We start from the raw sequence: 13,152 nt of genomic DNA, 5'->3' as shown, positions 1-13,152 counted from the left end.
ATTTAATACGTAATTACAGGGACCCAACTTCCCACTGCAGGCATAGAGATGAAAAGGCCCAGCCCTGCCAGCCCTCCTAGGATATACAGTCCAGAGAGAGGGGGCAGACAGGGAACTAGGCATTCCACTCTGGGGATCAGCACTTTAGGGGAAAGTCCGAAGGACAGAGGAGCCTTGTACCCAGCTGTGGGACTCAGGAAGGGGTCCTGGAAAAAGGAAACTTCAGATAACTAGGAGTTAGCCTGGTGAGGAATAGTGGTCGAGTCAGAGGGAACAGCCTGTGCAAAGGCCCAGAGACAAGGTGAACTCAGAGAAATGAAAAGAATTCAGTCTGGCTGGAGCATAGAATGGAAACCCTGGTGGCTTAGTGGTTAAGTGCTATGGCTGCTAACCAAAGGGTCAGCAGTTCGAATCTGCCAGGCACTCCTTGGAAACTCTATGGGGCAGTTCTACTCTGTCTTATAGGGTCGCTATGAGTCGGAATCGACTCGATGGCACAGGGTTTGGTTTTTTGGTTTTGGTTTTGTGTGTGTTTGTGTGTGTTTGGGGCGTGGGAGAGAAGAGATAGAGGGGAGGGGAGCAGTCAGAGATCGCGCTAGAGAGGTAGGCAGAAAGCAGATGAAGCAGGGCCTCGAAGGCTGTGTAAAGCATTATGGACACACTTATGCGTACACGTCGGTAGGTCCATGGGCTTGTGTGTGCCTATGTCTGTCTGCACGTGTGCAAACGTGTAAGTACACGTTACACTGCACCTAGATCTCCCTGTACCCAGCCCTGCCCCTTGCCCCTGCCCTCTAGTGGGATGAGCTGGGATTTTTAAATACCTTTATCTTACTCATAAGGAGCCCTGGTGGCGCAGTGATTAAAGTGCTCAACTGCTAATCAAAAGGCCAGCGGTTCAAAGCTACTGGCCGCTCCATGGAAGAATGATGTAGCAGTCAGCTTCTGTAAAGATTACAACCTTGGAAACCCTGTGGGGCAGTTTACTGTGTCCTATAGGATTGTTATGGAACAGAATCGACTGGACAGCAATGTGTTTGAGGTTTCTTTGTTGTTGTTTGGTTTGATCTCATGCATACGCCCACATATGCACATGTATCCCTGAGCAAGTGGGCCTCTGGCAACCAAGGTGGAACAGCCCGAACTGCAGACCAGCTCTGACCAAAGGCAGAAGTAAAGCTTTTGGGTGCTGCCTGATGGGCCACCAGCCCACCTGGCACTAGGATGCCTGGATTGAGGGCCCCTCCTTTAGCCAGAGATGGCTCCCTAGAGCCAGAAAGATGTAGGCTTCCTTCTGAGGACCAGGGAGAGGAAGGAGAGGAGTGAGGTTGGTCTGGGGCTCTGAGGAGGAGGAACAGGGCTCCTTTGGGCGCAGAGAAGGGCAGGTGGGGGACAGAGGAGGAGGACAGCTAGTCCTCTGGGGAACGTGTGGGTGGCCAGTAGGGCAGAACAGAAGAGATAGATGAAGGTCTGGCCTGGGTGGGTGTGGAGGTCTAGCCAGGCAGCTCAGGGAGCAGGAACAAACAGGAAGCTGGGTGGCGGAGAATCTGGGGCCTTGGAGATGGAGGAGACTCAAGGCTTGGGCCCAGTGTTAGCCCCACTTAGTTACCCCAGTTCCCTGGGGGATGCACTTTAGAGCCCCTATCACTACTGCCCCAACCCCACCTGGGGATTCAGAGTGAAACTGGGGGTGGGGGATGGGGGGAACAGCTTCACTTCTGCAGACTGGATTCCTCAGCCTGTTGGGGGCTAAGCTCACTGCTCCCTCAGTGGTCAGTCACTCCACCCCTTGGCCTGTCAGTCAGGCATAGAACATAGAGTCTTGTCCTGGCTGTGATGGCCTCAGCAAGGGCATGGCTCAGAGGAGAGGCAAGCCACAGCCCAGCTCTCAGGGACTCATGGCCTAATGGGAGCTCTAGGGAATGGAGCTAGGGCAGACAGGCCCAACTGACCCCAGCCAGGGAAGAAGAGATATGGAGGCTGATGGAGGTCTGAGCCGGGGGCAGTTCATGACGGGTATTTGCAGGAGAGGCTGCAGAGCTGAGAGTCTGACATCATGGGCCATTATGGGGTGGGACTTCTGTTCCAGGCAGAATGGGCAGATTTGGGGTGTCAGAGGTGTAGGGGGAAGGGCAGCTGCCAAGTACTCTGTTTGCTTATGGCCTGTTCTCGTCTCTGCCTCCAGCACTGCCCTTCAAGGTGGTGGTGATCTCAGCCATCCTGGCCCTGGTGGTCCTCACTGTCATCTCCCTCATCATCCTGATCATGCTCTGGCAGAAGGTAAGCCCCTCCTTGCCTGTGGGGTGCAGACTGACATACCATTTGCATGGACCTCCAGCCCTCTGTGAATGCTGCATGAGTTGACCATGTCTGGGGCCCACAAGGAACCCTGCTGTAGAGTGATGCTGGGTGTCTGAGCTGCCTCCCCTCAACAGCCTGGGCAACACCGGCCTGGTCCAGGCAACTTTGCCCATCCTAGCGGCAGAGCATGGGACCTGTGGGGTGTTCTATATGGGCTTCAGGATTCTTCCAATTCTTACCCACAGGCACTCCCATGATTCTACTGAAATGCATTCTGATCCTATTAACTTGTCATTTCAATGTTCTGGGATTTCACCGTTCTATGATTTCTGAATGATGACTGCAACACCCCATGATTCCATCATTCTAAGACTCTAGTTCTGGGATTCCAACATTCTATGATTTCAACACTCTTAGGTTACATCTTTCTGAGATTCCTGCTGTGACTCAGGCCCAACACCAGGAGGGGTCCACCTCCAGCAGGGTGTCCCTGCCTCATCTCACTGTCCTTTGCTCCCATCTGAGGAGCAGCTGAGGCTCTGGGAGTAGCTGGTGAGGAGGTTCTGATGAGCCAGACCCTCAGCTGTCAGCTGCTTCTCAGCCTGCCAAGTCTTGAAGGCTTCTCGGCCACCTCCCAGCCGGGGCCTCTTGGTGCCTGTTCCCTCTGAGCTCATGAAGGCCTTGGCTCTGTTGCTAACTTGTTATGTGACTTCAAACATGCCTCTGCCCCTCTCTGGGCTTCAGGAACACTTGACCATCTGTCCTATAAGGGGTTGGACCTAATGGGCCTCCAGACCCAGACCTCCCCTTAATGATCCATCGCTAACATCTCGGGCCTGCAGAAGCCACGTTATGAGATCCGCTGGAAGGTGATCGAGTCAGTGAGCTCCGATGGACATGAGTACATCTACGTGGACCCCATGCAGCTGCCCTATGACTCCACATGGGAGCTGCCGCGGGACCAGCTTGTGCTGGGTCAGTCCAGGGAGGCCCCATGTGGCAGTGTGGGGCCTTGTGGCAGGAGGGAAGACACTGGGGTCTGGTCCCAGCCTTGTCATGACTAACTTTGAGAACCCGGGCTGATGTCTCGCCTTCTCTAGGCCTCAATTTCCCCATCTGTACAATGGGGTGGATGAGATCCTCCAGAGACCACCCAGCATTAAGGTCCTATGACCCTGTGTCTCTGTGAGATGGGACCCTTGCTTTCAAATGGGGTGAGAGAGGAAGTATTAATTGAGAACAGGCTGAGAGCTTGGTTAGCTGGGGAGGTAGAGGGGCTACAGAGGAGCTGTGCTTGTCTGGGGAGAGAGGCTGGCTTCCAGGGACTAAAGATGGGGCAGAAAGCAAGCAGGACTTAGGTGACACACCAGAAGGACTAGAAAGCATTGTGATTTCAGGAGCCTTCTTGTGGGGAATGTCTTAAGTCCAGGGTGGTTTGAGGGATGTCTGGGTTGACCTCAGAGGGTGGTTTTGCCACCCTTGGGTGGGAAGGGTAGGGGACGCACCTTTCTGGTGGGCTGGGAGCTGAGAGACTGCCTCTACCCCAGGACGCACCCTTGGCTCTGGGGCCTTTGGGCAGGTGGTGGAGGCCACGGCACATGGTCTGAGCCATTCTCAGGCCACAATGAAGGTGGCTGTCAAGATGCTGAAATGTGAGTGCTGGGACCCTGCCCCCTCCCCTCTCACGTGGGTCCCCACTTCTCCCCTGCCCTCCCCACACATTCAGGCACTCCCAGAAAAAAAAAAAAAAAAAACCCATTGCTGTTGAGTCAATTCCTACTCATAGCGACCCTATAGAACAGAGTAGAACTGCTCCATAGAGTTCCCAAGGAGTGCCTGGTAGATTCGAACTGCCAGTCTTTTGGTTCGTAGCCATAGCTCTTAACCACTATGCCACCAGGCACTCCCACAGCGGGTCTGATTTCAGATATTCTTGGTGCCAGAAAGGCTGCGCCTCGAGTCTTCTTCCCCACCCTCCTCCTCCTCCCCTCCCTCATCTCCCTCCACCCTCACTCCCTTCCCCCACGTGTGGGTCCTCACCACCCTAGACTGGCTGGGTCCTATAGCACAGGGTGGGGTTGAAGAGCCAGAATAGGCTCCAGTGGGGCCTCCATGGGGCCTCAGTGAGGGGTCCTGCCTGAGGCTCCCCCTCCCCTCAGCCACAGCCCGTAGCAGTGAGAAACAAGCCCTCATGTCGGAGCTGAAGATCATGAGTCATCTCGGGCCCCACCTGAATGTGGTCAACCTGCTGGGGGCCTGCACCAAAGGAGGTACCAAACCCACTCCTCCAGAGGACTCTGGGAAAATGCCTGGTGGGCATGGCCTGGCCCCTACCCACCCCCTCCTCAGTTCCACAGACAACAGGATGCTCCAGCTAGAGGTACGCCCATCCTGTCCCGCCCAGTGCCCTCAGGCCACAGACCCAGATGGGCATGGAATTTAGAAACTAATGAAACTAAAAAAACAAAAACAAACGTACTGCCGTTGAGTCAAATCCGACTCATAAACGAAACCAAACCCGTTGCCAATGAGTCAAGTCCGACTCATAGTGACCCTACTGCACAGAGTAGAACTGCCCCATAGAGTTTCCAAGGAGTGCCTGGTGGATTTGAACTGCCGACCTTTTGGTTAGCAGCGGTAGCACTTGACCACTACGCCACCAGGGTTGCCATCCCACCTACTAACAACCCAATAAGACAGAGTAGAACTACCCCATAGAGTTTCCAAGGAGTGCCTGGTGGATTTGAACCGCCGAGCTTTTGGTTAGCAGCAGTAGCACTTGACCACTACGCCACCAGGGTTTCCATCTCAACTATTAACAACCCAATAAGACAGAGTAGAACTACCCCATAGGATTTCCAAGGAGTGGCTGATGGATTTGAACTGCCAGCCTTTTGGTTAGCAGCCGAATGCTTAACTGTACAACACCTTAAAGGCCACTGGTTCCAGTGCCAATGGTTCTCAGACTTTTTTTTTTGCTTCCGCAATACAATTTCAAAAGTGTAATCAAGAATAGCTCACACGACACTGAGATGAGTTATATACGCTGTGTGTGCACATCGGGGATCACCTGTGTGCTACCTTAGGAGCGGCTTTTCAGATCGTGGAATAAAGTTGCTCCTGCCAGCTGTGTTTATTGGAAGAGTAATCTGACTTCAAGTCAGGCTGCAAAACATGTTATTGTCATTTGCAGCTGGTTATTGTGTGATTTTGGGATTTTCCTCAGTATTGTGCAACCAGAACAAAATACAGAAGTACATTGCATGCATAGGACAGTTTGTGTCTGCAGTGACCACCCATTTCAAAATTTTTGTTTTCATCGATAGTTTCAAGCTCCCACCGGTTGGCTTTTAGAAAATGTCTTGTATTTGAATTGAAACAGCACACCGATAATAGTAAATCCTTGCTTTTATCTGCTTTATATAGTGGGCTCCAAGACAAGCTTTACTTTGAAAAAATATCAATAAAAGCTAAAGATCAATAACAGTGTATGCTTGCAAGGTGCCAGGCACTGAGCTCCTTTAGTCCTCACAACAGCCCCAGGAGATGGGTATTATTAGCCCCATTTAACAGACGGAAAAGGTAAGGCTCAGTGAGACAAAGTACCTTGCACATGGCTGCAGAGACAGGGAAAAAATCTCAGTTGGCCTGGTGCCAAGACTTCTTACTGCCGTTCCAAACTGCCTCTCTCACATCCAGCCTGTTCTTAGCCCCGTGGCCCTGTCGAGTAGCCTGAGCGCCCCGCCCCCAACCATCCCTGATTCTGTCCCTCCACAGGACCCATCTACATCATTACTGAGTACTGCCGCTACGGCGACCTGGTGGACTACCTGCACCGCAACAAACACACCTTCCTGCAGCACTGCTCGGACAAGCGCCACCCGCCCAGCGCCGAGCTCTACAGCAATGCCCTGCCCGTCGGGCTCCCTCTGCCCAGGTACCAGGAGGGAAGCTGGACACCTGAATCTTTGCGGGTCCCTGAAGAGCACTGACTCACTCCTTATTGTCCAGGATTAGAAACAGGCTGAGGAGGAGCAGTGCTGCTTCTGGAGCTAGGACTGTTACATAAGTCAGTCCAAGACCTGCGGGCTTGGCCACCCCAGGCTAGAGAATAATAATAAGGACAATGATAATAGTGGTGGACTTCTGCAGTGTGCCCGGCCCCGGCACTTGGCAGACGTGTCCTTCTTGAGTCCTCACACCTTCCCTGTGTTCTGGATGTCTTCCTCCCCTGAGCTGCTCCTGTCCCAGGGCACAAGGGAGTCAGAGGCAACGATCAGGCTCCCACTCACACTCCTACCCGCACTCCACACCAGTCTCTCCATTGCCCCCACCCCCGTGCCCCTCAGGCAACTCCATGCCCCTCTTCTTTCCAAAAATAACATTTCTTATTTATTTTGCTGATTACAAAAGCAATATGTGTGAAACTTCTGAAAAGAATACGGAAGACAGTAAAACTCTCTCCTGTGCTCCTCAACATTCTGGTCTGTTTCCTTCCAGTCTTTTTTCTACCTGTAGAGACACGTGTGCATGTAGTCGTGCAGCTCTTTTGGGAGCTGATGCAACAGGCAGAGACATTAAGGCAGCTCAGTGCCGCCCACACTGAGTTGTGGCCAGGCACTTGGGGGGCATCATGGCTGGATGGTGCGGAGAAGCCACATATAGGTGCCTATGTTCACACCCATCTTGTACTCCTTGTCCTGAGCTGATGTAATCGCCCCTGGGTGTGAGTTCTCTGGCTTTTATGTCATCTTGGCAGCCTGGGGCCCAGCTTGGGGCCTGACAGGGTTGAAAGGGCTCAATCCATGATCATAACATTATGACAGACTGAAGGAGGTGGGTGAGTGAGTAAGAGGAAACACATGAGTGACAGGGCCTCATAGGCCCCGGGGGTGAGCAGAGGGCCAGGAGGGGAAGGGAAGGGAAGAGAAGGGAAGGGAAGGGAGAGCTTTGTGGCCTCTCCCTTTATAATGCTCCTCTCACCCTCAGCCATGTGTCCCTGACTGGGGAGAGTGACGGTGGCTACATGGACATGAGCAAGGATGAGTTGGTGGACTACGTACCCATGCTGGACATGAAAGGGGACGTCAAATATGCAGACATCGAGTCCTCCAACTACACGGCCCCTTATGACAACTACGTCCCCTCTGGTTGGTGGATAGTGTCCTCATCTCATGCCTGAGCAGTGAGGCATTCTTTCAAAGCCTTTCACGTGCCCAGCCTTGTGACAACCCTGGGAGGAGGGCCTATTGTGCCCATTTCATAGATGAGGAAACTGAGGCTAACCACCTGCCCAAAGCTGCTGTGTAGGAGCCACAATATGAACCCCTGTTCATGGGCCTTGGATCCAGAGGCCTGCACACAGTCCACAGGGAGGGAAGGAGCTAGGGTGAGGCGCGAACCCGGCCACCTGGGGCCTCGGGGAAGAGCGATGTGCTCAGAGCAGCCCCCGGCTGGTCTAGTATCCCTCAGAAGCAGGCAGGCAGAGCAAAGGTGGCCCCAGAACTAATGCCAAAAGCTTTTCTGGCCAGTGAGGGTTCTGATAAAGTAGGGAAGGGTTAAGTTAGATATTAGGAATCGTTGTCTTTTCAGGGAGGCTTAGTGGTTCAGTTTTTTTAGTGGTTCAGTAGTCACCATTCAGTCTCCATAAGCCAGAGGGCAGGGGACCTGTGGGCAATAGAAAGGTGGGTGACCCTTTGCTCTCCTCTAGCTCCCGAGAGGACGTGCCGGGCAACTTTGATCAATGAGTCCCCAGTGCTTAGTTACATGGACCTTGTGGGCTTCAGCTACCAGGTGGCCAATGGCATGGAATTCCTGGCCTCCAAGAACGTATGTGTGTGTAGCTGGGGCAGGATGGGGGTGATGGGAGGTGGGTCACCCAGCCAGAGACCTCCATTACATGGTCCCATACAACAACTGTGTCCCCTCTGGTGGGCGGGAACAGTGAATGCTCTCATACTTGTGTGGCCCCTCACACCTGGACGGTGATATGTTTTTCCCAAAGCCCTTGGGTTCTTTTCCTACGATTGCCCCCAAGGCCTCAGCCCCTCTCCCCCAACCCAGTGTGTCCACCGAGACCTGGCGGCCAGGAACGTGCTGATCTGTGAGGGCAAGCTGGTCAAGATCTGTGACTTTGGCCTGGCTCGTGACATTATGAGGGACTCAAACTACATCTCCAAAGGCAGTGTGAGTACCTTCCCTGGTCCCTGTGGGGTGTCAAAATGGAGATCTGAGCCCAGGAACAGAGTCCCTCTGGTCGGTGTGACTGAGGCTCATGGAACATCAGCACTAGGCCTCATGCCCTGACCTGCCCAGATGGGATGGGCTCTGCCTGCTGAGTTGTGTGCGGAGGGATGGGAAGGGAAGCCACCTAGAGACACATGGAGTGGGAAGAGGCAAAGATACTTCAGGCTTGGGGGTGGGCAGGCTCAGATTTGCTGGTCAGGGCAAGAGGTGGGTAGAAAGAAGGAGCCAGCCAAATGTGTTCTAGCGGTGGTGCCAGGTGTGGCTGAGAAAGAAGCCCAGATGACATAAGAGACATGATTAGATTGCAGGCAGTAGCTGGGATTGATTTGGTTAAAATGTGGCCTTCCTGACCTCCCACGCATCTTCCCATTTTCCAGGTGGGACAATAGATCCCAGAGATGGAGGGGACGTGAGGCCCCCAGAGATCTAAGGCAGCCAGGATGAGAGCTGGGTGGGGCCTTGGCATGTCCCTGGCTCCCCTGCCCTATGCCCTATCCTACAAAGAGAATCTACTGGGGTCAGGATGGGGGACTTCTTCTGTGAGGAACCTCAGACTCTGGGTTTTTTTTCCCAGGGACAAGGGTTGCATGTCCCCTGCTAGTGAGAGAAGAAAGCCAGCTTCCTGTTCCTCTGGGCAGCACTGGGTTGGGTGTGGGAGCTGTGTGCAGTGGAGATGGAGCCCTCACAGGAACTGGGGAGTAAGAAAGAATCAGGGGTGGGAATGTCAGGCCCCTCCAACCATCCCGGGTGCAGGGAGCGAAGGGCTTTACTTCCTTACACTGAGCGTCTGCTCTGACCACCCACAGACCTTCCTGCCTCTCAAGTGGATGGCCCCCGAGAGCATCTTCAACAGCCTTTACACCACCCTGAGCGACGTGTGGTCCTTCGGGGTCCTACTCTGGGAGATCTTCACCCTGGGTGCGTTTCCTTCTTCCCCAGCCCTCAGTGCCTATGGGCACATCTGCCTGACCACTTATACCCCTGCCCTCCTGCCCACTGGGGGCTGGGGCTGTGGAATGGGTGGGTGCTGGGATGGGGTCAGGGGCTCTGGTTCAAGTCTCTGCTCTGCTACTTTCTCACTACTGTGTGAGAAAGTGCCTTAGCATGTGCCTTGCCCCATCTGAGTATTGAGGGCTTTGCACAGCGGTATCAAAACTCCAAGGAGCCCTGGGGACGCAATGGTTAAGTGCTCGGCTGCTGACCAAAATGTTGATGGTTCACACCCACCCAGTGACTTCATAGGAGAATGACCTAACAATCTGCTCCCAGTAAAGATTACAGCCTAGAAAACCCTGTAGGCAGTTCTGCTTTATCACATGGGGTCACTATGAGTTGGAATTGATTCGATGACACCTAACAACAACGATCACAATGCCCACCTGGCTTGGCTGTTCTCTGGTTTTCTAATTCTGGGGAGGGTTCCAGTCTATGTTCAGAGCCCATGAAGGAGCCCACTGTATTAGTTTTCGTGGGCTGCTGTAAACAATACCACCAACTGTGTGGCTTAAAACAACAGAAATTTATTCTCTCACAGCTATGGAGGCTAGAAGTCCAAAATCAAGGTATCATCAGGGCCATGCTCCCTTCAGAGGCTCTAGAGAAGAGCCCTTCCTTGCCTCTTCTAGCTTGTTAGCCCCAGGCATTCCTTGGGTTGTGGTAGCATGATTCCAGTCTCTGCCTCTGATTTCACATGACTGTTTTCTCTATCTGTGTCTGTGTCCAAATTTTCCTCTTCTTACAAGGACTCAAGTCCTAATGGATTTACGGCTCACCCTCCTCCACAATGACCTCATCTTAAATTGATTATATCTGCAAAGACCCTATTTCCAAATAAGATCACATCTGCAGAGTCCAGGTAGACATGAATTCAACTGTGAGCACTCATACTTCCCAATGTCGACTCGACGGCAGTGGTTAAGGGTCACTGCACCCTGACCCCACACCAGGGCTTCTCCCTGTCCTGTAGAAGAGGTACCCTGCCACTTTTCCAACCAGTCCATCTCTCCGACCCCCAACACAGGTGGCACCCCTTACCCGGAGCTGCCCATGAATGAGCAATTCTACAATGCCATCAAGCGAGGTTACCGCATGGCGCAGCCTGCCCACGCGTCAGACGAGATGTGAGTGGAGTCTCGTGCGTTTGAGAGGAATTTTGGGGTGCAAACAAGATATCCAACTCTAACCAGCTTAAACCAAAGATAAATATATTGGCTCAGAGATATGGAAAAGTCTAGGTATAGCTGGATCTAGGTATTCAAATGATGTCATCGGGAATCTCATTTTCTGTCCCTGGGCTCTGTTTTGCTCTGTACTGGTTTCATGTTCAGGCCAGCACTGCCCAGATGGCTATACCAGCCCCAGCCGTACATCCGTGCTTCTTCCGTATGGTCCTAGCAAAAGTCCCAGAGCTGACTTTCATTGGCTTAGCTAAGATCACATGCCCATCCAAAGCCAATCACTGAGCTGAGGGGTTGAAAACGCCTATTGAAACCTGAGTCATGTGCTCACCAAGGTGTGGTCAAGCCCACTGGAACCACGGGATTGGGATAGAGGGAGCGGTTCCCAAGGAAATATTCAGGTAGAGTAATGGGAGAACCCCAGGGAATATTCGGGTAGATTAACGGGAGAAGAGACGCTGGCAAAAACAGCACTATCTCCCATCCCTCCCAACTCCGTTGTATTGCTCAGCATGTTCTGAGAAGTGGCAGCCTCCAACTCCCCCACCTCAGCCCTGCCCCCCTGCACCCTGAGCCAGAGAACCTGACCCTCCTCTTCTGTCTCTCTGTAGCTACGAGATCATGCAGAAGTGCTGGGAAGAGAAGTTTGAGATTCGGCCCCCCTTCTCCCAGCTGGTGCTGCTTCTTGAGAGACTGCTGGGTGAGGGTTACAAAAAGGTATGTTGAGTCTGGTCCAGAAGTCAGGCATGGGTATAAGTCCCCCTTTGCCCTCTCTGGGCCTCAGTTTCCCTGCTGGTACTAGGAAGGGTTGGGTTGGAGCTATGTTTTGAATTGATTTTTGCAGCTTATTGAAACGAAATCCTATGTGATTGATTTGAAGCAGGGAGGGGAGCCTATGGCCCCATTTGTTGTGCATTTTGCCACATGCCTTTGTGCCCTTGACAAATCCTGGGGCTCCTCTGAAAGTTTGAACAGCCCCAGGCTAGATGACCACTAGGGGCCTGATCACTAGGACCCTGTTGCCGGTGCATACAAGGCAAATGGAGCCAGTGAGGCCTTAAACCCTCCTCTGCCCCACAGCATGGATTAGAGTGAGAAGGAGATGCAGATTCCACTTGGCACCAAAAAAACTAAAAAAAAAAAAAAACCTAAAAAACCCAAACCCATTGCCATCGAGTAGGACAGAGTGGAACTGCCCCCATAGGATTTCCAAGGAGCGCCTGGTGAATTCAAACTGCTGACTTTTTAATTAGCAGCCTGAGTTCTTAACCACTACACCACCAGGGTTTCCCCATTTGGCACAGACACAGAGCCTAACCTGGTCCCTCTCTTACCGCCGCCCCCACCCCATGTTGCACTACGGCTGAAGGGCCAGTGAGGTGCACTAGGGTCATCACTACCTCATAGCGAGAGAAACCGAGGCCCATTGAAGGAGTCTGAGACAAAATGGGAACACATACCTGTCTGCCCTGAAGTAGGGAAAAGCATTAGGGCCTCGGGTGCTGGTCTGCTAACTGCCCCCTCCCTAGGCAATCTGAGCTCACCTTGTCTTGTGAGATGCCAGTTGGGCAGACAGCTCAGCACCTGGCCTTGGGTAACTCCTCTCTGAGCACCACGCCCATTGCCATTGAGTCGATTCCGACTCGGTGACCGTATAGGACAGAGTAGAGCTGCCCCGCAGGTTTCCAAGGCTGTAACCTTTATGGAAGAAATACTGCCACATCTTTCTCCTGCAGAATGGCTGGTGGGTTTGAACCACCAAACTTTTGGTTAGTAGCTGAGCACTTAACCACTGGGCCACCAGGGCTCCTTCACTGGGCACCAGTTACTTTATTTACACAAGAAGAAAGGGGCTGGATTAGAACCTATATGATCTCAAAAAGCATTTCTTGTTCTGACTGTCCATGTTTCTCTGACCCTCTCTGCCCTACGGAGCAGAAGTACCAGCAGGTGGATGAGGAGTTTCTGAGGAGCGACCACCCAGCCATCCTTCGCTCCCAAGCCCGCTTGCCCGGATCCCGTGGCCTCCACTCCAGCTTGGACAGCTCCGTCCTTTATACTGCCGTGCAGCCCAATGAGGGTGACAATGACTACATCATTCCCCTGCCTGACCCCAAACCCGAGGTTGCTGATGAGGGACCATTGGAGGGCTCCCCCAGCCTTGCAAGGTAGCCACCCTGGCCTGGGGCCCAAGGCAGTAGTGTGCATGGTGTATGTGAGTGTGTCTGTGTGCTGTCAGATCTGCCCCAGGAGTAGCCAGTTACCCAGGATTAAGTACTTTTTCCTGCCAATGAAGAGTACTTTTTCCTGCTCATTTGACCTGTGATGTCCTTGGGTGGAAAGGACAGGCTGGTAAGAGAAAGAATGGGCTGGGACTTATTTGCAAAATAGTTGTTTCCTTTAAGAGCCCCATAGGCCATCTGTTCTT

At 52.9% G+C, this 13,152-nt stretch overlaps 1 protein-coding gene across 2 annotated transcripts in view; it reads left to right on the top strand.

Moving 5' to 3' along the window:
- The window catches only part of PDGFRB (platelet derived growth factor receptor beta), a 43,922-nt gene that overhangs the window by 27,316 nt on the left and 3,454 nt on the right, over window positions 1–13,152 (top strand). For both annotated transcript variants that reach the window (XM_003404598.4, XM_023550612.2), the window contains 12 exons: window positions 2,186–2,280; window positions 3,144–3,276; window positions 3,849–3,953; window positions 4,461–4,571; window positions 6,079–6,238; window positions 7,291–7,451; window positions 8,012–8,130; window positions 8,365–8,487; window positions 9,354–9,465; window positions 10,568–10,667; window positions 11,336–11,441; window positions 12,663–12,892. In XM_003404598.4, the coding sequence (XP_003404646.2) occupies window positions 2,186–2,280; window positions 3,144–3,276; window positions 3,849–3,953; window positions 4,461–4,571; window positions 6,079–6,238; window positions 7,291–7,451; window positions 8,012–8,130; window positions 8,365–8,487; window positions 9,354–9,465; window positions 10,568–10,667; window positions 11,336–11,441; window positions 12,663–12,892 (1,555 nt within the window). The remainder of the gene's footprint in view (window positions 1–2,185; window positions 2,281–3,143; window positions 3,277–3,848; window positions 3,954–4,460; window positions 4,572–6,078; window positions 6,239–7,290; window positions 7,452–8,011; window positions 8,131–8,364; window positions 8,488–9,353; window positions 9,466–10,567; window positions 10,668–11,335; window positions 11,442–12,662; window positions 12,893–13,152) is intronic.

Source organism: Loxodonta africana, chromosome 2 (assembly GCF_030014295.1).
Source record: "Loxodonta africana isolate mLoxAfr1 chromosome 2, mLoxAfr1.hap2, whole genome shotgun sequence".
NCBI lineage: Eukaryota > Metazoa > Chordata > Mammalia > Proboscidea > Elephantidae > Loxodonta > Loxodonta africana.
Note: the sequence above shows the minus strand (reverse complement) of the source record. Positions and strands in the feature narration are given on the sequence as shown.